The 23,010-nt window shown below is 41.8% G+C and overlaps 1 protein-coding gene across 1 annotated transcript in view; it reads left to right on the top strand.

Annotated features, from left to right (window-relative positions):
- Positions 1-18,336, top strand: part of SPARCL1 (SPARC-like 1 (hevin)) — a 53,132-nt gene extending 34,796 nt beyond the window's left edge. Inside the window, exons 4-11 of the mRNA XM_010833787.1 lie at positions 495-1,460; positions 2,926-2,998; positions 4,154-4,272; positions 4,996-5,116; positions 7,220-7,356; positions 9,702-9,850; positions 10,968-11,116; positions 17,900-18,336. Coding sequence (XP_010832089.1) covers positions 495-1,460; positions 2,926-2,998; positions 4,154-4,272; positions 4,996-5,116; positions 7,220-7,356; positions 9,702-9,850; positions 10,968-11,116; positions 17,900-17,928 — 1,743 coding nt within the window. The 3' untranslated portion in view covers positions 17,929-18,336. The remainder of the gene's footprint in view (positions 1-494; positions 1,461-2,925; positions 2,999-4,153; positions 4,273-4,995; positions 5,117-7,219; positions 7,357-9,701; positions 9,851-10,967; positions 11,117-17,899) is intronic.
- The last annotated feature ends 4,674 nt before the right edge of the window (positions 18,337-23,010 follow it).

Here is a 23,010-nt window from a genome sequence, read left to right as displayed (position 1 = left end):
CAGATGTACTAGGACAATTTTTTAAGTCTCCAAAGGCCTCAATTTTAAAGCATGGTTAAACAGACTACCTTATTCACTCTAAGTTTAATTTTTTTAAGGTGATGATCATAGAAATACATGTGTATGTATGACTGACTCCCTTTGCTGTCCACCTGAAACTATCCCAACATTGTTCATTGGTTGTACGCCAATATAAAATGAAAAGTTTTTTTTAAAAAGATAATGATCATATCAACTGCTTCCAATCTCTAAAAGAATTGTGAGGATTAATGAGTTTTACTTCTTGGGCTGAAGTGGTACATAATTCTTATATTTCACAAAATTCAAATTCAGGTTAAACTCATAGTTGTTGAATGTGAAAAACATCATAAATAAGTTTATAAGACATTGTTTGAAGAAAAAGAATAATGACTATTCAGTGTTGCTTATGAATTGCAAATATGATGTAGATTAACATTATCATTTGTTTCAAGAATAAACTTTTTTCTTTTCAGCCTGAAAAATCTTCATTGCTAAAGTCAGAGGAGGAAAACCATGATCAGTCAGCAGATCAGGAAGAGAGTTATAACCAAAATCTGGGATTACAGGACCAAGAGAAAACTGAAAGTGACTTAACTGAGAATTTGGAGTATTCACCAACTGAAGGCACATTGGACCTAAAAGAAGACATGAGTGAACCTCAAAAGGAGAAACTTCCAGAGAGCTTCCTTGCTCATGATGTTAGTTCCATTGTAGATTCTAACCAACAAGAAAGCATCACAAAGACAGAGGAAAACCAAAAACAACCTGTAGATGACTCCCATCCTCAGTTGAACAGTCAAGACCTACGTGATCAAGGAAACCAAGATCAGGACACAAATGGAGAAGAGGAAGGAGAGAAAGAGCCAGGTGAAGTGGGTACCCACAATGATGAAGAAGAACGGGAGACAGAGCTTCCCAAGGAGCCTTCTAACAACAAGCAGGAAGAAGACAGTACCCAATCAGATGCTGTTTTGGAAGAGTCCTATCAACCAACTCAAGAAAGCAAGATGCAGAAAGAGGAACTTGAACACGGTAGCCGAGAACAAGAAGAGGAAAACACCAATGCAGAAATGGAGGAAGAAACTGCATCAAAAATCAACAAGCCCAGTCAAGATACTGAATGGCAGAGCCAAGAAGGAAAGCCTGGCCCTGAAGTTATCAGCAACCATGAGGAGATGGATAAAAAGACCCTTTCTGAACCTCTATTGGTGGAGCCTACTGATGATGTTAACGAGGTGGCCATAAATCATGGGGCTAAGGATGACAGTGATGATGGCCCCGGATACAATGAAAGTGAGGACGACTTCACCCCAAGTGAGGAGTTCCTGAGTAATGAAAGAGCTCAGTCCATGTACTATCACTTGGAATATGAGGAGCAAATAGAAAATGCACTGAAGAATGAGAACGTAGATTCCAGTGAAACTGTAGAAAACCAACAGGTGAGATTATTTTCAATGATGCTTGTCTGATAAAGCGGTTAGCTTTATCAACAACAACAAAAAAATAGCCATGACCTTTCTCTGTGTTCTTGCAATCTCTTGTGTTTATCTCTCAGTACCTTAGTAAAATATTTGATAATTATGTATTTTTCTCTGCATCTCCATCGTTAGCCTGAAAATACCTGTTTTATTTGGGTTCCCCTAGAAGCAGACCCTGGATTTTAGTGCAGTGTGTTTGAGAGGTACAGGGACAAAGAGGAGTGGAGAAGGGATTCAGGAAAGAAAAGGAAGGTAATCAGTGATACATCAGTAAAACCATGTAAAGCAGGTTTCTCTGAATTATCGAATTTGGAGAGTGAAGGAGCTATGGCTTTTACATAAGCTGAGAGCTACTAGGAGAGGTGTCAATTTCCAAGTATTTCCCATCTATCCTTGAGAAGGCCTTCTAGAGTATCATGGTTTTCCAGGCACCGAGGCGCAGATACTGGCAGCAGAAAGTTCCTGGTGCTAACTAGAAAGGTAAATTCTAACAGATATGAGGATGGGAGATGTGACAACAGCTGCTCTCATGCCTTGAGAGCAGATACCAGCTTAGTCAGGCTGAATCACCAATATCTTGCAAAATGCCTCTAACATAATAGATCCAGCAATGTTTGTTGACTTAGCTTATAGGCAACGAACAAAGACTTCAGCCACAACTTTATTCAGCAGACATGCACCAAAATGATAATCAGGGAACAGCAACAGGATGGGGGAAAGGAAGAAACACATTGTTATTTGGTTGTTTAATCATTTGGAGCTTTCAAGCAAAACCCTGGCAGGAACCTACCAGAAGAACCTGATATAGCTTTTTGGTAGCAAGGTGGACAGTCATTTTGATTCCTGAGAACTCTGCTGCCATTCTAAGGTAGGAGTTTTCTTACATTTGAGAAACCTGCTAAAAAAAGTTTTCCCAACAGCTTCATAGAGATTACTGACGTAATCGTGTCTTAAGAGGATCGCATGGTAATACCACATTTCTACTGTCTTCCCAAACCAAACGGGGAGATTCCAACTTTGCTTCTGGTGTTGGTTCCAACTTTTACTGGGCAAACCCAGACATACACCACTGAGCCCAGTTAATAAAGATAACAAATCCTGTTTTCAAAGGGCTACTGTCTCTTTCCACCACTGTGGCTCATGTCTCCCTCTGAGATCTAAAATGATTGGGATAGGGACTTCCCTGGTGTCCAGTGGTTAACACTGTGCTGCCAATGCAAGGGGCATGGGTTCAATTCCTGGTCAGAGAAGTAAGATCTCATATGCCATGCAGTGTGGCCAAGAAAAAAAATTTTTAATAATAATTGAAGTAAAATAAAATGATTGAGGTATGAAAAGATCTGTGAAGGGATGCACAGTGAAACTATAAATAATGGCACAGCTTTCCTCTAAACATAATTCCACTTCTGCTTTTGTTATTATACAGGCCAAGAAAGCAGAGAGCTCACTGAAAGAAGATGAGCATTCAACTGAAGGCAACACGAGGGTGCACAGTGTCGGTGAGAATGGGCTAAGCCCACTGTCTGTGACTGTATCAGGGGAGAGATGGAATGGGCCATGCTGGGCTATCCCCACCTCTTCATCAGAATTTTTCCTCTCCCAATTCCTCCCCTGGGAAATACTCCCATAAATTGCTAACATTCTCCTGTGCACATCTGATAGACAACTATGGTTAACTGTGTTTACAGACTGGAAGTCCAGTTGCAATATTACCGGTAGAATTCTTTTTCTCAAAATCATTTTGCTTTGAAAAAGCATTAATTCTGCCTTATTTACACTCAAACCCATAACTTAAGAATTTAGATTCCATATTTAATTAAGACCTAATATCAATCTTCGGAGAAGGCAATGGCACCCCACTCCAGTACTCTTGCCTGGAAAATCCCATGGACAGAGGAGCCTGGTGGGCTGCAGTCCATGGGGTTGCTAAGAGTCGGACACGACTGAAGCGACTTAGCAGCAATATCAATCTTTGAGTTTCCCTGGTGGCTCAGATGGTAAAGAATCAGCTTGCAATGTAGAAGACCTGGGTTTGATCTCTGGGTCAGGAAGATCCCCTGGAGAAGAGAATAGCTACCCACTCCAGTATTCCTGCTGGAGAATTCCATAGACAGAGGAGTCCAGTGAAGTACAGTTCACAGGGTCACAAAGAATCGTACACAACTGAGTGACTAACACTTTCAATCTCAGTCTCACACCCCAATCACAAAATTTTAAATTTCAACCAATAAAATTCTCGTGGCTTATTTAACTTTTGACCAATTTGCACAGCCTGGCACTATAGGTATCAGACTATGACCATTACAGGGTGGCCAAGAATAACTGTTTGTTCTTTTTAAATCCCCAATCCAAACTGTACAGAAATCTAGCGTATTGTGTAAAATAGCCTCATACCAGAGAGTCCCACTTGAAAACCAACACATTCATTACGAGGGAGGGGATATATGTAGCATACAGCTGATTCACTTTGTTGTACAGCAGAAACTAACACAACATTGTAAAATCATTATACTCCTCTAATAAAAAAATTTTTTTAATTTCTAATGTTTCCCCAAATTTTCTCTTACTCATGAAAATGGAACTATCTGGGTGAATCTGAGTTTATGTACTCAATTTAGCTTTGTCCATGTTTCCTGTCCAAATTTTTCTGTTAGATTCTTGCCTGAGCTTCCAGTGCAAAAGAGGACACATCTGCAAGGCTGATCAACATGGAAAACCCCACTGTGTCTGCCAAGATCCAGCATCTTGTCCTCCTACAAAACTCCTTGACCAAGTAAGTATTTTACAAAATGGTCTTTAAGGGACATCAAACAGTTGGGTGATTTGATTTGAATGGAAGTAATTTGCAATTGAAATTTTTGTTTCAAAAAAAAATGTAGGGACTTCCCTGGTAGTCCAGTGGTTAAGAATTCACCTGGCAATGCAGGGGACACAGGTTCAATCCCTGAACGGGGAAGATCCCTCATGCCCATGCCATAGAGCAACTAGACTCATCAACAAGAGAAGCCACCATGGTGAGAAGCCCTTCCACTGCAGCTGGAGAGTAGCCTCCGCTGCGCAGCGAGAGGAAGCCCATATGCAGCAATGAAGACTCAGCACAGTCAAAAATGTAAAAATTAAGCTTAAAAAGAAGTAAATGTCCCGGTTATCATCTGATATTTAAATAATAGCCAAGAGAAACAAATACCAACAAAATCAAAGAATTTCAACTGTGCCTTCAAATAATAATGGCATTTATGTAGAATTCATTTTAAAACGCATTCTATCCTTGGAATCATCTGCAATTTTTATTCTGTGTTTATCAGCTAAATTATCATCACCATGGGTATAAGTTAGTTGATTTTGGGCATCAGATGGGATAGTTAGGGTTTTAATAGCATCCCCTAACTGACCACATTTTTGGCTCAGCAGTTGGTTAAACAGCCTTTAAAGAGCACAGTATTTTCCCAATGAACATTCGTCAACTTGAGGTTTTTCTTATGCTTATCTTTCCTAGGTTTGTGGCACTGACAATCAGACCTATGCCAGCTCCTGTCATCTCTTTGCTACTAAGTGCAGAATGGAGAGGATGAAAAAGGGGCACCAGCTGCACCTGGATTACTTTGGAGCCTGCAAATGTAAGAGAACATCACTACTGGCATCTGCCGTTGCAAAAAAGTTGGGGTGAACCTGAATAAAATATATAATACATATGTATTCATATATATATATATAGGTTCCCTAGTAGCTCAGCTGATAAAGACTCCACCTGCAATGCAGGAGACCCCAGTTCAATCCCTGGGTTGCGAAGATCCCCTTGAGGAGGCATAGCTACCCACTTCTTGCCTGGAGAATCTCATGGACACAGGAGCCTGGTGGGCTACAGTCCATGGGGTCTCAAAAAGTTGGGTATGACTGAGCAACTAAGCACAGCACAGCACTCATATATACATGCAGACAACATGAACAACAAAATCTAATGTAGTTCTGAATTCAGGCTGTATATTAGGATAACTGGGAAGGCTTTTTTTTTTTTTTTAATTAGAAGAATGGGGACTTCCCTGGTGGCCCAGTGGTTGGGACGCCACGCTTCCAATGCCAGGGACGCAGGCTCCATCCACGGTTGGGGAACTAAGATTCCATGTGCCTTGCACCGCAGCCAAAATAAATGAAATAAAATGAATTTTTAAAGTAAAAATTAGAAGAATAACTCCTAGGCTTTAACCATAAGTGATTCTGATTTAATTGGACTGAGTTGGAACCTTGGCATTGTTCTTTCATTTGTTTTCAAAGTAACCTAGACAATTCTAATGTGCAGCCAGGGTTCCGAACCACTATGATAATGTTATCCACTTAATAACTGAGATGAATCATTGGAATTTTGTTAAATTAGTTGTCCTCTTCCCAAGTTAAAGTCTGCCAAGAAGTTTAATGACAACTTATTCTTCCAGACTTTTTGAAAAATTGTCTTCCTTCCCCAGGATACTCTCAATTGTGTTTGCATCTGCTGGTCGCTAAATGATTCTCCACATGAGCAGTGTTCACTAACCTCTCCTGTCCTTCCGGACACATGAAAGGAGCCTGTTTCTCAGTCCCCTTGATGTTAGACGCAGCCACACGAGTTGCTTTGTCCAGTGAAATCTGGGCAAAAATCATCCCTGTGAGCTCTGGGCAGAGCATTCAAGAGCTGGTGTATGGGGACTTCCCTGGTGGTCCAGTGGTTCAGACTTCACCTTCCAAAGCAGGGGGTGAGGGTTCAGTCCCTTATTGGGAAGTTAAGACCCTACATGTTCTTGATCAAAAAACCAAAGCATAAAACAGAAGCAATATTGTAACAAATTCAGGAAAGACTAAAAATGGACCACATCCCAAAACATTCTAAAAAAAAAAAAAAAAGATCTGATCTGACTTTAAAAAAATAAATAAGTGAGCTGGCGTATGGCTCTCCATGCTCCCTTCACCTCGTGTTGAGATGGTGGTGTCTCCCCTACCCTGAACCCCAGAGAGACTGAGATGAGCAGAGCTCAGTTGCCAACTTGTATGGGACATGTAGCAGGATTGAGAAATAAATGTTTGATGTGATACACAACATAACAGTCAGCACTGCTGTCTGATATATTTGAAAGTTGCCAAGAGAGTAGATTCTGAAAGTTCTCACCAGAAGGAAATAAAAAATGGAGGTCACTATACAAGGTTATTAATGTTAACCAAACTTGCTGTGCTATCCATTACACAATATATATGTATGTGAAGTCATTATGCTATACGCCTTAAACTTACCGGGTGGTATGTCAATTATATCTGAAAAAAAAAAATGTTCCTTTAAGTCGAGATTTAATATTATTATCACAGTATTAGCTGACTTCTGCCTTTTTCTCTTTTCTCCTAATAAATAACTCTTGTGACCTCCACCTCTGAATTCCGACTCTCTGATTCTAGAGCAGTGGTTCTCAGTCCTGGCTGCACGTCACAGTTACTTACAGAGCTTTTAAAGCATCCTGATTCCTAGGCTCCATGCCAGATCAATCAAATCTTTGAAAGGCCGCTGGCATCTGGTATGGCTTTACAATGCTTCTGGCAATTGTATTTCGGCAGCAGGATAAAGGACCACTGTTGTGACGGAGGACCAGTGAGGCTTCTATCAGTCACCAGAAGGTGTGAAGCATCCTGTTATGAAGACTTTTCCTGGGACAGGAGTAAAACTTCAAAATTAAAATCGGTGTACTTTCTGTTTGGAACAGCTATTCCTGCTTGTACGGACTTCGAAGTGACCCAGTTTCCTCTAAGGATGAGAGACTGGCTCAAGAATATCCTTGTGCAGCTTTATGAACCTAACCCTGAGCACTCTGGATATCTGAACGAGAAGCAGAGAAATAAAGTAAGTCATCCACGGTCAGCTACCCAGTCTGTCTACCAGGAAAAAAGGTATGGGGCGGGAGGGAGGTATGGTGAAGGCTTGCGTTCCTCTGTAAAACCACACCTGGTTGATACATATGGAAGAACACAATAGTAGAGGTCATTGTTCATGCCCCAAAGTTTGGGACATGACACGACCAACCCCGCCCCCCCCCCCATTTCTACACACAGGGCCAGGGGCCTTAGCAAGGGCTCTGGAACTCATACCCAGAGCAAGCTCTACTGACCTCAATTCAGTGTTCATATCTTCAGGCCCAGACATATTCTTTAAATCTAAACCTCTTTCTTGCCCTCATAGGCCAGACACAGATTTATGATATAAGATCAGTTCAGTTCAGTCACTCAGTCCTGTCCGACTCTTTGTGACCCCATGGACTGCAGCACACCAGGCCTCCCTGTCCATCACTAACTCCCAGAGTTTACTCAGACTCATGTCCATTGAGTTGGTGATGCCATCCAACCATCTCATCCTCTGATAAATCCATTATTAACAATGTCAGTAATATATTAAGAAGAAAAAGGGCAGAATATTGGTTCTAGAAGTTCCCAGGGGAAAACTAGCATCTGATAGTTATTGAGTGTATACCAGGTACCTGGAATTGATTTACATGCTGGAAATACAGCAATGAGGAACCCCCCGGAGGCTCAGAGGGAAAGAAAAAGCCTGCAGTGCAGGAGGCGCAGGAGACCCGAGTTTGACCCCTGGATAGGGAAGACCCCCCTGGAGGAGGGCATGGCAACCCACTCCAGTATTCTTGCCATGGATAGAGGAGCCTGGCGAGCTACAGTCCATGGGCTCACAAAGAGTCGGAAACTACTGAAGCGACTTAGCATGTGCAATACAGCAGTGAAGCAAACAAAAAAAAAATCTCTGGCGTCATGAACTTATATTCTGAGCAAAGAGACAATATATAGTTATAAACATGCATGCTAAATCACTTCAGTCGTGTCCAGCTCTTTGTGACTCCACAGACCACACAATAGCCTGCCAGGCTCCTCTGTCCATGGGATTCTCCAGGCAAGAATACTGGAGTGGGTTTCCATGCCTTCCTCCAGGGGATCCTCCTGGCCCAGGGATCGAACCCTTGTCTCTAGCATTTCCTACACAGGCAAGTGGGTTCTTTACCACTAGTGCCAGCTGGGAAGCCCATGTCAAGTCAAGTCAAGTCAAGTTGCTCGCTCAGTCGTGTTTGACTCTTTGCAACCCCATGGACTGTAGCCCACCAGGCTCCTCCATCCATAGGATTCTCCAGGCAAGAATACTGGAGTGGGTTGCCATTTCCTTCTCCAGGCGATCTTCCCGACCCAGGGATCGAACCCAGGTCTCCCACATTGCAGGCAGACACTTTAACCTCTGAGCCACCAGGGAAGCCTTGGGAAGCCCATGTATGTGTACATAATTATGGGGCTTCCCAAGTGGTGCTTGTGGTAAAGAACATTAGATACAAAACAGGGACATTTCAGTGAAAATATCACGTGGCATCAAACCAAGACTAACCTGAGATGCAACAGGCACTGGATGGAAATACTTAGACCAGGGTCCCCAACCTCCGGGATCTAATGCCTGATGATCTGAGGTGGAGCTGATGTAAAGGCACTAGAAATAAAGTGTGCAATAAATGTAATGTGCTCAAAAGTGAAGTGAAGTTTCTCAATCGTGTACAACTCTTTGTGACCCCATGGACTGTAGCCCACCAGGCTCCTCCATCTATGGGATTTCCCAGGCAATAATACTAGAGTGGATTGCCATTTCTTTCTCCAGGGAATCTTCCTGACCCAGGGATCAAACCCAGGTCTCCTGCATTGCAGACAGACTCTTTACCCTCTGAGCCACCAATCATTCCAAAACCTTTCCCTCCTCTGGGTCTATGGAAAAACTGTCTTCCATGAAACCAGTCCCTGGTGCCATAAAATCTGGGGACCACTGACTTAGAGGATTGAAAATGGAGCATGCCAATGGGGAAGAGCAGGACTTTTTGCCAACTAAGTGCCTAGATCAGTTCAGCCCTTTTCATTCAAACCTTCTCATTGTTTTAAGAAACATGATGGACATTATTTGGTTAAAAGATCAAAAAAAGATTTAAATTTCTTCAAAAACCACAGGATTTTTTACTGTTAGCTATTATTCTATGGAGAAAGGCTATAGTGTTGATTAGTTAGAAGGCGTGTAATTTATTCTCAAATAACATTCTGGTTTTGTTTTCCTCTGTTATGTTACAATGACTCTTCAAGTAAAGTTTATAAGTTTATTAAATGATAATTCCATTACACTTGTCTGATTCTCTGATGATCCTCTCCCTTTCGAAGGTCAAGAAAATTTACCTGGATGAAAAGAGACTCTTGGCTGGAGACCATTCCATCGACCTTCTCTTAAGAGACTTTAAGAAAAACTACCATATGTACGTGTATCCTGTGCACTGGCAGTTCAGCGAGCTGGACCAGCATCCTCGGGACAGGTAAAAGCTGTCCACCTTCCCATCACTAGGTCATGCCCCTGATATAATGGCGAGTTGCTTATACCAAGAGAATTCTAAACAGATTTAGGAAACTTCCCGCTATCCACTGGAGAACACAGAAATGCCAAACAGATATGGCTAGGGGTCTACATACACAGCTGCTTTGAACTAACAGAATATGGCCATGCCTCTGCTCCCTAGTTCACGTGTTAGGGTCCAGCCCCCCCCCCCCCCAGAGACTCTTTCAACTCTTTCTCATTTTTTAAAAAAAATATTTCTTTATTTGGCTGCGCTGAGTCTTAGTTGCAGCATGTGGGATCTAGTTCCCTGACCAGGGATAGAACCTGGGCCCCCTGCACTGCAAACTCGAAGTCTTAGCCACTGGACCACCAGGGAAGTCCCAACTTGTTCTCATTCTTTTTTTAAAAAATTTATTTATGTATTCATATTTTTGGCTGTGCTGGGTCTTGTTGCTGTACGGGCTTTTCTCTAGTTGTGGCAAGTGGGGGTTACTCTCCAGTTGTGGTACACAGGCTCCTCGTTGCAGTGGCTTCTCTAGTTGCAAACCACGGGTTCTAGGACTTGTGGGCTCAGTAGTGGCAGGTCCCAGGCTCTAGAGCACAGGCTCAATAGTTGTGGTGCACGGTCTTAGCTACTTCCCGGCATGCAGGATCCTCCCAGATCAGGGATCGAACACGTGTCTTCTGCACTATCAGTCCGACTCCTTACCACTGACACAACAGGGAAGCCCTCTTTCTCATTCTTGATCCTAAATTTCCAAGATACTCTGATGGACCCCACTTGAGTCAGATGCCTACAATCGGGTAGGCCAGTGGTAAGAGCTAGGTTGCATAAACATGATTCTTGGGGTGCATCCCGATAAATTTAGGGTGGAGGGAGGACAGTTCCTAGTGAAGAAGGAAACCTTATGCATTGACACTCAAAAAGCTGCATCTTACCGATAAACAGTTTATTTCTTTTGTAGCTTTTCATGAACGTACTCTGTATTTGCCATCCTCGGTAACCTTGTGAAAGAAAAAAGCCCTTGGTGATCTGAAGAGTCCACTTTTCATACATCAATTACTCAGTTAACTGGCTGCCATTTGTCTCGTCGCAGGGTCCTGACCCACTCTGAGCTCGCGCCTTTGCGAGCATCTCTCGTGCCCATGGAACACTGCATAACGCGCTTCTTTGAAGAGTGTGACCCCAACAAGGATAAGCACATCACCCTGCAGGAGTGGGGCCACTGCTTTGAAATTAAAGAAGGTAAATTGATCATCAGCCCAGGGAGAGGGGTGCTCTCTTCCCCCAGACAAGCCCTAAGCCCTGCAGTTCCCAGAGAGGTCCTGCTTGCTGTGTGTTAGACTGCAACCCAGAAGCCACAGGCTGGCAGTGTCCCTGGTAGAACCGCTGCCACTGCAAGGTCATTTCTTAATCTGTTCCAAAGGCTGTGCCAGTGTGCTCAGTCACTCAGTCACGTCTGACTCTTTGTGAACCCCTGGACTGTAGCCCGCCAGGCTCCTCCATCCATGGGATTTTCTAGGCAAGAGTACTGGAGTGGGTTGCCATTCCCTTCCCCAGGAGATCTTTCGGACCCAAGGATTGAACCCAGGTCTCCTGCATCTCCTGCACTGGCAGGTGGATTTTTTTAACCACTGAGCCACCTGTTCTAAAGGGTAGCATGGGTGAATATTTAAGAGATAAAGGCACTGAGGTCTCAGAAATTGGTTAAACCTAAGAAAGTGATGTGAACTCCAACAGCTGAGTCAAATCTCAGAAGGCTACCCTTCTGAGCAAGGAAGGAAGGATTTTATATCCTTCCTTAATTTGAATATTGGGCCTAACTTTAAAAATTGTATGTGAAACTGAAACTCCAATACTTTGGCCACCTGATGTGAAGAGCTAACTCATTGGAAAGTACCTTGATGCTGGGAAAGATTGAGGGTGAAGGGGGTGACAGAGGATGAGATAGTTGGATGGCATCACCAACTCAATGGACATGAGTTTGAGCAAACTCCAGGAGATAGTGAAGGACAGGAAAGCCTGGTGTGCGGCAGTCCATGGGGTCACAGAGGTGGACACAACTTAGTGACTGAACAAAAACAGTGTGATTGTTGAACAACAACACTGAACAACAACAGTGTGTTGTCAATCAAACAGCAAGCTTGATTCTGAAAATCAGAGATGCCAGAAGAATCTTAGAATGTATTACCAACACAAAAGATGTTCACCAGTTGTGCCCAGATATAACTCCTTTAATTCAAAAGGTGTTCCCCCTGCAGTGGAGGTATTTAAATTTAGACATTTATTTTGCTAGGCTATGTCTTAATCTACTTCCTTTTCTTTTCCTAAGTTACAGTCAATTTTTTTTTGAGCAACCATGCTTTTAATAATCAAGGTATGAAAAACAGTCAAAAATGAGCAATCAAATCTAGTTGCAGAATATAAATCAACAGTGAACATCAAATCTCTAGAGCGGAGGTTTGACCCATATGTTCACAACACACATACATGTAGGATGAATATACAACCAAAAAGTAAAAGAAAAGTAAGTTCATCAAAGGTCAGAGTTTCCCCAAAAGAGGGAATCTGTGGGGCCTTCACTTTAAAAGTATTCTTCATGCACATGTGTGATGCCTTGACATCGGAAAGAAAGAGTTGGAATATGAGGATTTAGTCATTTATGGATAAACATCCATTTATCCATAAACATAAACATTTATGGATAAACTAAGCATCTCTCTACAATGTTATTCTATGAAATAAACAGAACTGTAGTGAGCCAAGAATGAATAAGCACTTGAAAGTGAAAGCTTAGTCGCTCAGTCACGTCTGACTCTTTGAGAACAGATGGACTGTAGCCCGCCAGGCTCCTGTGTCCATGGGCTTTTCCAGGCAGGAATGCTGGAGTGGGTTGCCATGCCCTTCTCCAGGGGATCTTCCCGATGCAGGGATTGAACCCGGGTCTCTTGCCTTGCAGGCAGATTCTTTACTGTCTGAGCCACCGGAGAAGCCTGATAACATAAGCACAATTGTAATGAGCAAACAATGAAGAAGCACCTCACCCTGTGTATTAGTTGTGTGTTTCTGCACAACAAATTGCCCTAAAGGTTAGAAGTTTAAAACCTCTCTCAGTTTCTGAGGATCGGGAATCCCTGGTAGTTTACCTGGATGGATCTGCTTTGGAGTCCACGCTGAGGATCCATGCTTTAGGATCCGCTCTAAGCTCATTTACATGGCTGTTGGCAGGAGCCTTCAGTTCCTCACCATGTGGTCCTTTCCATGGTGCTGCTCATAACATGGTATCTGGTTTCCTCCAGAGCAAGTGATCAAAGAGAGACGGAAGGACAGAGAGAGAGTCCAAGACAGAAGCCGCAATGTCTTTTAGGACTAATCTCAGAAGTGACATTTTTCTGCCATATTCCGTTTGTCACACAGTCGAACCCTGCCACAATGTGGGAGGAGATCACAGGAGATGGGACTCACTGGGGGCCTTCATGGAGACTGGCGACCACATACTGTTTGCACCTTATTAGCATCAATAGGCGGAGAAGGCAATGGCAACCCACTCCAGTACTCTTGCCTGGAAAATCCCATGGATGGAGGAGCCTGGTAGGCTGCAGTCCATGGGGTCTCTAAGAGTCGGGCACAACTGAGCGACTTCACTTTCACTTTTCACTTTCATGCATTGGAGAAGGAAATGGCTACCCACTCCAGTCTTCTTGCCTGGGAATCCCAGGGATGGGGAATCCCAGCAGCAGCATCAATAGGAAGTTAATGGGAAGTTAAAAACCAGACTCAAGCAAATAATGCCAATTTCCTTTCTAATATCTCTTCTATTAACACAGAATATGTGTTATCTATGTGGCTCAGAAGGTAAAGCGTCTGCCTGCAATGAGGGAGACCTGGGTTCGATCCCTGGGTAAAGAAGATCCCCTGGAGAAGGAAATGGCAACCCACTCCAGTATTCTTGCCTGGAAAATTTCATGGACAGAGGAGTCTGGTAGGCTACAGTCCATGGGGTCTCTAACGATGGGACACAACTGAGTGACTTCACTTTCACTTTCATAGATATCTAACATCTATCTTACACACTCACATACATCCCTAAAAAGGGTTAACACAGTTTTTTCCAAATGCCATGTTAAAAAGACAAAATATACCCAAGCTTCCCCACCTGCTCCTCTCTACCAGAATCAAGAGAAAAACTTAGCTGAGACAGGACATATTTATGCACGCCCTCTTAACACGGCATGTGATTTTAAGGGCGCGATCCAAAGGCAAATTTAAACAGAGGCCATTTCAGGAACCTAGTTGCCCTTCACTGTTCGTTTTGAAACTTCTGGCAGCTCTTCAGCATGTGGGCCCACTCAGGCCTTGTGCTGGCTGGTTGTCTGGGAGAAGTAGAAAGAGCTTCAAGTTCAGCCACTCGCAAAGCCCCTAATGATCTTGTTTGTTCACTGTGGTTTGGCCATGATTATGTTATTTAGAAGAAAGGAAAGATTTATCACAGAGTAAGCCAATAAAGCAGATATTAAATATTCAGTCGGAACAAGTACTGATTTGGGATGCAGCTAGGGGGGAAAAAAAGGCGATTTGAAGGCATACCCTTTACTCCCTTAGGACTGAGAAATCCACAGGGCAAAATACATGTTAGCCAGTGTTGTCCTGAATTTTAACTCCCTTTGCTCTGAACTAGATATGCTCAAATATTCCAGCTCTGTCATTAACGAGCTCTGCGGATTAGGGCATGCCACTTAACCTCAGCAAGTCTCATCTTCCTTGTGTGTAAAATGGGATTCAATGCAGAGGTGAGGAGTCTTATTTATTGAATACCTATGACATACCATGGACTGACACATATCCATGTGAATCTTTAGGAAAACCTTCCAAGTAAGACTAATGGGAGAAACAAGTCACATCATGCAGGTCCTACTAAGCCAGTTAAAGACGTTATCCTCAGAGTACTGGAGGATCACCAAAGTGCTTTAAACAGGGCAGTGATTTCACTGGATTTGTATTTAAGAAAGATTCTTCTGGTTACATTGTGGAAAAGCCAGAGAACCCTTGTGGTAAATCCAGGCAAAAAACTGATGAGAACTTGAATTAGGGCAGTTGTAGTGGGGGTCGCACAGAGTTGGACATGACTGAAGCAACTTAGCAGCAGCAGCAGCAGTGGAGGGGGGAAGACAAGTAAACATATTTCAACTATATTTATTTTATTTTTTATTTATTTGTATATTTTCTTGGCCTGGCCACGCAGCATGTGGGATCTTAGTTCCCCTACCAGGGATTGAACCCATGGCCCCTGTGTTGGAAGCACAGAGTCTTAACCGCTGGACTGCCAGAGAAGTCCCCTCAAATATATTTTTAAATATCAACATATTCAAGATATAGTTGAGAATACAAACATATTCAATATGTATAGTGTGTAGAAATAATAAGACAATGTTTGATAAGAAATACGTGGAGGTGGGAAGCCGGCAGTTGAGAGCCTGAGAGGAAGAGGGGTACAGTGCCCAGGTTCCTGGCTCAGGCCGGGCAGACCAAGGAGAGGTACTTTCCACTGAAACAGTAAGCACAAGAACAGAAGCTGGCTTGGGGAAAATGTTAAATCCCATTTGGGACACAATGAGTTTTCAAGTCCTGACAGCATACAGTTGATGGTTGAATATATGGGTCTGCTTTTCAAGACAGAGTTGGGGAGTTGAAATATGTATTTGGGGATTGCCAGCATACAGAAAATAACTGATACCAGGGAAAGAAATCAATTCCCTAAGGACAAGGTGCCGAGTTACATGGGAAAGGGCCTTGCATTGAGTACCAAGGAGCAACATCCAGACAATGGACAGAGGAGGATGGAGTTCGTGAAGGAGAATGAAGAGGCTCCTGCAAGGAAAAAGAAAAGAGGAGAGGGCCACATCTCTGGAGGTGTTTCAAAGAGGAGGAGGAGACCACAGTGCTACATGCTGCTGAGAAGTCAAGTAAAGTTAAAAAGAATTTCCAATGGATGTAGAAATAAGGATTCCCTCAGTAGCCTTGGAAGAGCTGTTTTTGTGAAACGGTCAAGATGAAAGCCAGACACAGTAAGAAAGAAGAGGTGACGAGAAAGGCTAAAGGGAGGAGGTTTGAAGGCAGGAATGAGCTAGAGAGGGATACAGAGTTGAGAGAAGCATTTCTGAGAATAAAAGAGGCTTGAGCTCTCACTCATTCATTCCTTCCTTCAACAAATCTTTACTGGTAGTCTGCACAGTGCCAGGCACTGCTCTCAAGGCTGGATATGCAGCATAGTTAAACATTAATGGGAAGGACCTGGTTAAAAAAAGAAGGAAAAGGAAAGACTGTGGATATAAGAAAAAAAGAGGAAAATGGGGGTGAAGAGACCCTGAACACAGGCAGAGGATTCGCTTCCAAGTCAACAGGAGGGCTGAGTGCGGAAGAATTGATGCTTTCAAACTAGAGAAGCATGGTGCTAGAGAAGACTCTTGAGAGTCCCTTGGACAGCAAGGAGGTCAAACCAGTCAATCCTAAAGGAAATCAACTCTGAATATTCATTGGAAGGACAGGTGCTGAAGCTCCAATACTTTGGCCACCTGACGACTCATTGGAAAAGACCCTGACGCTGGGAAGGATTGAAGGCAAAAGGAGAAGGGGGCAGCAGAGGATGAGATGGTTAGAGAGCATCACCAATTCAATGGACATGAATTTCATCAAGTTCTGGGAGTAATGGTAATGGACAGGGAAGCCTGGTGCGCTGCAGTCTATGGGGTTGCAAAGAGTCAGACACGACTGAGCGACTAAACAATAGGAGGAACATCTCTCATCCAAACAACAGAAAGAAGACAAAAAGTATAAGTGCAAATATAAGTAAATTGATGAGTAAGCAGACTATTATCCCTACTTTACAAATGAAGCCAGTGCTCAAGAGAAATACACCAGAAGTCTGTACTCTTCCCCTCTCTGGGGCGAGATGAAGACTGACATCAGGCAGGGAAACTGCCTGGTGTTCCAGACAGGTTTCAGTTCAGTTCAGTCGCTCAGTCGTGTCCGACTCTTTGCAACCCCATGAATTGCAGCACGCCAGGCCTCCCTGTCCATCACCAACTCCCAGAGCTTGTCCAAACTCATGTATTCTTCTATTTATTTGGGTTATATCTCAGCAACCCTTATAGATTAGTCCAGTAAGTCCCCTACATACGAATGAGTTCCGTTCCCAGAGCATGTTCAATTGGTTCGTTAAGTCCAACAACATGTGCCTAGGTATCCGTCTAATACAATCAGCTACATACAACTGCTCTTACGCTTGCTTCTGGACATCCTGGGTTTGAAATAAAGGTACTGTACAGTGCTGCACAGTAAAGTACACAAAACCATAGCTAATTGTAGAGGATGCACGCATGTGACAATGTACACCAGATACGAATGCACTTACGTGACTGGACTTAAGAATGCGTGTTCACATCTTTGAAAGTTCGCAACTTGAAGCTTCATATGTAGGAGACTTACTATTTGGCAGTTCTTGGCTGGGTTTCCCCTCAGCCTCCTCTATCAGCGGTTCTGACCCTACATCAGAACTACCTGTGTGCTCAGTTGCACAGTCATGTCCAGTTCTTTGCAACCCCATGCACTGTAGCCCACCAGGCTCCTCTGTCCGTGGGATTTCCCAGGCAAGAATGCTAGAGTGGGTTGCCATTTCCTTCTCCAGAGGATCCTCCTGCCCCAGGGATGGAACACATGTGCCTGTGTCTCCTACATTACAGGTAGATTCTTTACTGCTGAACCACCGAGGAGCTCACAACCAGCTGCAGAGCTTTCCTAAATGTATGCATGTCATTGGTCCACCCTAGGGATGCTGATTCAGGAGGCCAGGAGCTAGGCCCGAGGATATGTATTTTTTTATTTCATGGGTGATGTTAACACCCTTCCAGGACTGAGAACCACTGTCGTACTGCCTTATTCATGGCTTCTCTGATGCCCTAGTTCTAACATTGTTTATGTTACTGCTCTGACTACTTTCTAAAAGCATGTTTTATGTTTGTTTTTTTACAGAAGACATAGATGAAAATCTCCTGTTTTGAATGAACTCAAAATACCCAGCCTCCTCCTTTGTTCTGACCACTTCTGAAGTATATCCAATGTGATACTTGTAGATTTATATTTAGCAAAATTCTTGCATGTCTGAGAAGATAATGAGAGTAACTGCTTGATAACAGTATAGGCACCGGGCATTTACCATTAGCTTTAGAAATAAAACTTTAAACTTAAAGAGTCAATATATGTAAAATATTGTACACTGTGAACAGGAGTTTAACTCATTACTCTCTGCATCCATTTTTAATATACTTAGAGATTATAAAGCTAAAAAAATACATTCATTTTGTCCACAGTATCATCTGCACTTCAAAAAAGTGAAATAAGTTTCTTTGTTACTGGTGTGTGTTATTGTCAATATCTTAATATCCTAATAAAAATCCATATACATCCAACGCTTATTCAAGTTTATTTACAGTCATTTAGTTAAATAATTATACGTGAATGACCAAGCCAGGGCTCATAGTTCATATCAAATCACACTTTCTAAAACCTACTACTTAAAAAAAAAGTGAGAATAAGTTCACCCAGTACCACTTTTCTAGATTTCTAGTTTGTTTTCTCTTTCTGATTTACTTCACTCTGTGTAATAGGCTCTAGGTTCATCCACCTCATTAGAAGTGACTCTAATGGCAATGGAGACGCAAACATAAGAGAACAGACTTGTAAACACACTGCGGGGAGGAGAGGGTGGGACAAATTGAGAGAGCAGCATTGAGACATATACATCGCCATGCGTAAAATCAGACAGCCAGTGGGAATTTGCTGTGTAACACAGGGAACTCAGAGCTGGTGCTCTGAGACAACCTCTAGGGGTGGGAAGGGGTGGGAAGTGGGAGGGAGGTTCACGAGAGAGGGGACACATGTATAACTCTGGCTGATTCACGTTGATGTATGGTAGAAACCAACACAATATCGTAAAGCAATTCCCCTCCAATTAAAAATAAATAAATTAAAAATTAAAGTGTGAGTGTGGTTGAGGGGGATGTTTACTATGGCAAACAAATATTCAGTTGTTAAATGGTAGCTGCTCATCAATGTTTCTTGTCATAATGTAAGTTTAAACAGAAAAAAACTAAAGCCAAGCACTCTTCACCAAAGTCAGTTTAAAATAAGGATGATTATACACTGCTTGATACAACTAATTTTAGCATCTGTGCGGGTGTGCATGTGTGTCTGATAAAAGGGAGGCCCGGCAAAATCTCTCCACATTTCATGTCCTCAAAATAAAGAGACTGTAAAGATAACAGACAGTGAAGGGCCCTGAGGAGTCTTGATGTCATGTAGTCAGAGATGAACACCACTAGTCATTTGATAGCAAGACAATGTGTCCTAAGAGAAAGCTGGTATCTTTATTTGAGCTCTTCTTTGGGAACTATTAATACAGTAAAAGCCAGATTGTACAAAGAAGATACCAAAATAAAGTTTAACAAGGGCTGGAACAAGGCAATAAAAAAACTGTCACCCAGTTAAATATCTACTTACCATATATTTTTTTAAATATAAAATATCTTTTACATATTATCCTTTTTTTTTTCCTGGCCATGCAACTTGACATTTGGGATCTCAGTTCCCTGAACAGGAATTGAACTCCTGTGCTCTGGAGCAGAAGTACAGAGTCCTAACCACTAGACCACGGGGAATTTTCCACATTTCCCATCTGAAATGGAATATGTCAACACAATTGTCTTTTTCAAATAATCAAAACTGTGTTGTTATTTAGAGGCTTTTTGTAATAGTCACTGAAAGAATATTCCCGTGGGTGTTTTATCTGAAGGATACTTGTAGAAGAGTTTTGTTTTTTTTTAATCAAAATTGTATTTATTATCTCTTTTCTTAGTTCAATGACTAACTTGTTCTTAATCAGACCACATCACACCAGGTCATGTCTAAATAATTAAGTTCACTGTGATTAATCAAAATCTAATTAAGCTAGCCAGTGGGAATTTGCTGTATGACTCAGGGAACTCAAACTGGGGCTCTGAGACAACCTAGACAGGTGGGATGGGGTGGGAGGTGGGAGGGAGGTTCAAGAAGGAGGGGATATATATGTATACCTATGGCTGATTCATGTTGATGTGTGGCAGAAGCCAACATAATATTATAAAGTAATTATTCTTCAATTAAGAATACATTAAAAACTCTAATTAAGCATTGTTTATAATTTCTTTCAACTACAGAAATAAATTTAGAAATTATCCCCAAATTCAAAATGTTATTTATGCATGCCTACACAGAAATATCACGGAAGGTCCTAACTAATTAGAAACCAAGTTTCTAATTGCACGTTTGCTCAGAACAGTAAAATTAAAAGACCTGATTTACTATTTTTAATGTTTTAAGTATTTTAAATGTTTTTAAATAATGAAAGTGATTTTAATGCTAAGGACACTACCTAAATATTCACTAAAAATGTTTTATTTGAAAATAACTTTCATTTTGAAATAAAAATATTATTTAATAATAGAAAGTTTTAGAATTTTAAAACATGTTATTAGTTAAGGCTCCCACAGGTAAAACTGCCTTGGATGATATATTGTAAAAGCACTTTAATATCCTTAATAATCACAATTTTTGATTGTGAGTTGTTTGCGATAAAGACATTAATCCCAGCCAAGGAGATTAAGTTATTTCTCAGTAATCAGTCTTTAAGCCTATCTCTGTGTAATTTAAATTCTTTAGACATTGGTGTTCCTAGTGTAGAACCAATTATTCAATTTAGCTTCAAATTCTGTGACTCATATTACCCATGACCACAAAGGCATTAGCAATATGGCTTAAATATGAGATGGGCATAGAGATTCTAGATCACACAGCTCTTTGAATTTGTTGCCCAAGGACCATTTGAAGCGAAGGTAATTGAAAAGACACAGTATACTTTGGACTGATTCTATTGCACTTGGTAAAAGTTATTGTGTTGGATAATTTAATGAATAGGTCCACTTGTCAAAGGAAGAAAAAAAGCCGAGGGTTTGAATGCAGAAGGAAGAAAAATACAAAGAAGAAACGTGAAGAGGGGAAAGGGAGATGGGCTGTCTAAACTCAGGCAAAGTGAAATGGCACAAAGATAAATCTGAGTTGTTTCAAGTACATATGTGGTAAAATAGTTGAAGAGTGACTTGCGTATCAAGAGATACAACTTGCTTCAGATGCTGGGGACAAGTCTTAATAGGAATATGATGAAATTGATTTTTCTTCCAAAATTCAATTTCAGAGTACAGTGATTTGGTTTGAAACTCCTAAGGTAAGTTAATCTGAATTAAATGTGAATTAAGATCATAAAAAGTTTACTTTCAGAAACTGCTGGCCAGTAAAGACCACATTGACTTGCTTTATTGACTTTATTCATAATGTGCATTTTCTCTACCAATCCAAAATGCCTTTCAAGACTTTTCCTGTATCATTTTCTTCTTGAGAAATTATAATTGTCAGTAATAGCATCCATACCATGTGAAGACCTGGTAAATCTCATGGGGGTAGAAGCTCAAGATGGATTTATTTGTATACTTTATTTGTATAAGTAAGAAATTTCACTTGAGCCAGTGGTACTGTATCTCCAATAATAAGCATGCTATGACACTGATGTTTGATTTGTGGGTAGAGACCACAAATTTGAATAACTTCAGGGACCAAGCAGTACAGGTTGAACCGTGAGATTACAACAAAAAGTGGTAAGAGTAACATTATGAACCAGGAAATGCATGTCTTGTCTAAACACCATTTTAAAAGCACTGACGTAGGCTTACAAAACCTGGATCTAGGGGCAGAATTTAGTCTCATCACTATTTCAACACCTCTGACTAAACAGTCTATTAATAATAGGAATAGGACTTGGAAAAAAACTAAAAAAATGATCTCCTAACCCTTCAATTCCAGACTCCTTCTTCAGAATGAAATGCCTTCTTCTGGCTGGCCTTTTGATTATGGCCACTGCTTTGCCCATCCCTGTGAGTACTGCCCTCAATTTTCCGTTCCATTTCTGTCCTAGAGACAGTACCTAGAAAGCACTTCCTGTATCTTTTCATTTCATGGAAGAGGAAAGTGGACCCCAGGAAAATTGTAGAACCAGGAATTACCACTCTTCTTCAGTCCAAAGGTCTTCCCAGTACAAATCCCAGCTCTGCGTGCCATTTGCAAGCTGCATGACCTTTTTAAAATATATATGTATGTATATATATACATATATATATTTGGTTGAGTTGGTCTTAGTTGTGGCACACAGGATCTTTGATTTCATTGTGGCATGTGGAATATTTTATTTGTAGCATGCAAACTCTTAGTTCCAACATGTGATCTAGTTCCCAGACCAGGGATCGAACCTGGGTCCCCCACATTAGGGGCACAAAGTCTTAGCCACCAGATCACCAGGGAAGTCCTGCAAGCTGTATGACCTTGAGCAAGGAAATAACCCATGGCTTCCTAGCCTGTATCATGAGTTATAAGAACTACCTCAGAGCTGTGCAAGGATGATAAAAATCCATCAATGCACTTAAGAGTCCTAATTGGAATATAGGAAGCTCTCAAACAAACTTTGCAATATAGAGCAAGTATTCCACACTGACCTAAGTCTTAATTAGGCAGTGTGAATTGTTTCATTTACAGTATCCTCACCCCAACTTGTCTCATGTTGACTATAGACGTGCTTCCTCATCTATACAAATGAGATCTATGAGTTTAAGCTGTGTTTATTATGATCTGAATATGTAGGGCACCTAGGAAGCAGGAGGATTTCCCAGGTGGCACTAGTGGTAAAGAACCTGCCTGCCAATGCAGGAGACACAAGAGACATGGGCTCGAGCCCTGGGTTGGGAAGATCACCTGGAATAGGAAATGGCAACCCACTCCAGTATTTTTGCCTGGAGAAGCTCAGGCACAGAGAAGCCCAGTGGGTCACAGTCTATGGGGCCCACAAAGAGTCAGACAGGACTGAGCTGACTGAGCATAGCTATTAATAGTAGGCAGGAACACCTGCTCCCTGCACATTTTCTAACAAAGGAGCTCTCAGAGAAGTGAGGCAGCTTTCAAATTTTTATTTGGGGATACCAAATTTAAGTTTACGTTTCCATACT

The sequence above is a fragment of the Bison bison genome, unplaced genomic scaffold (genome assembly GCF_000754665.1).
Source record: "Bison bison bison isolate TAMUID 2011002044 unplaced genomic scaffold, Bison_UMD1.0 scf7180017863888, whole genome shotgun sequence".
NCBI lineage: Eukaryota > Metazoa > Chordata > Mammalia > Artiodactyla > Bovidae > Bison > Bison bison.
Note: the sequence above shows the minus strand (reverse complement) of the source record. Positions and strands in the feature narration are given on the sequence as shown.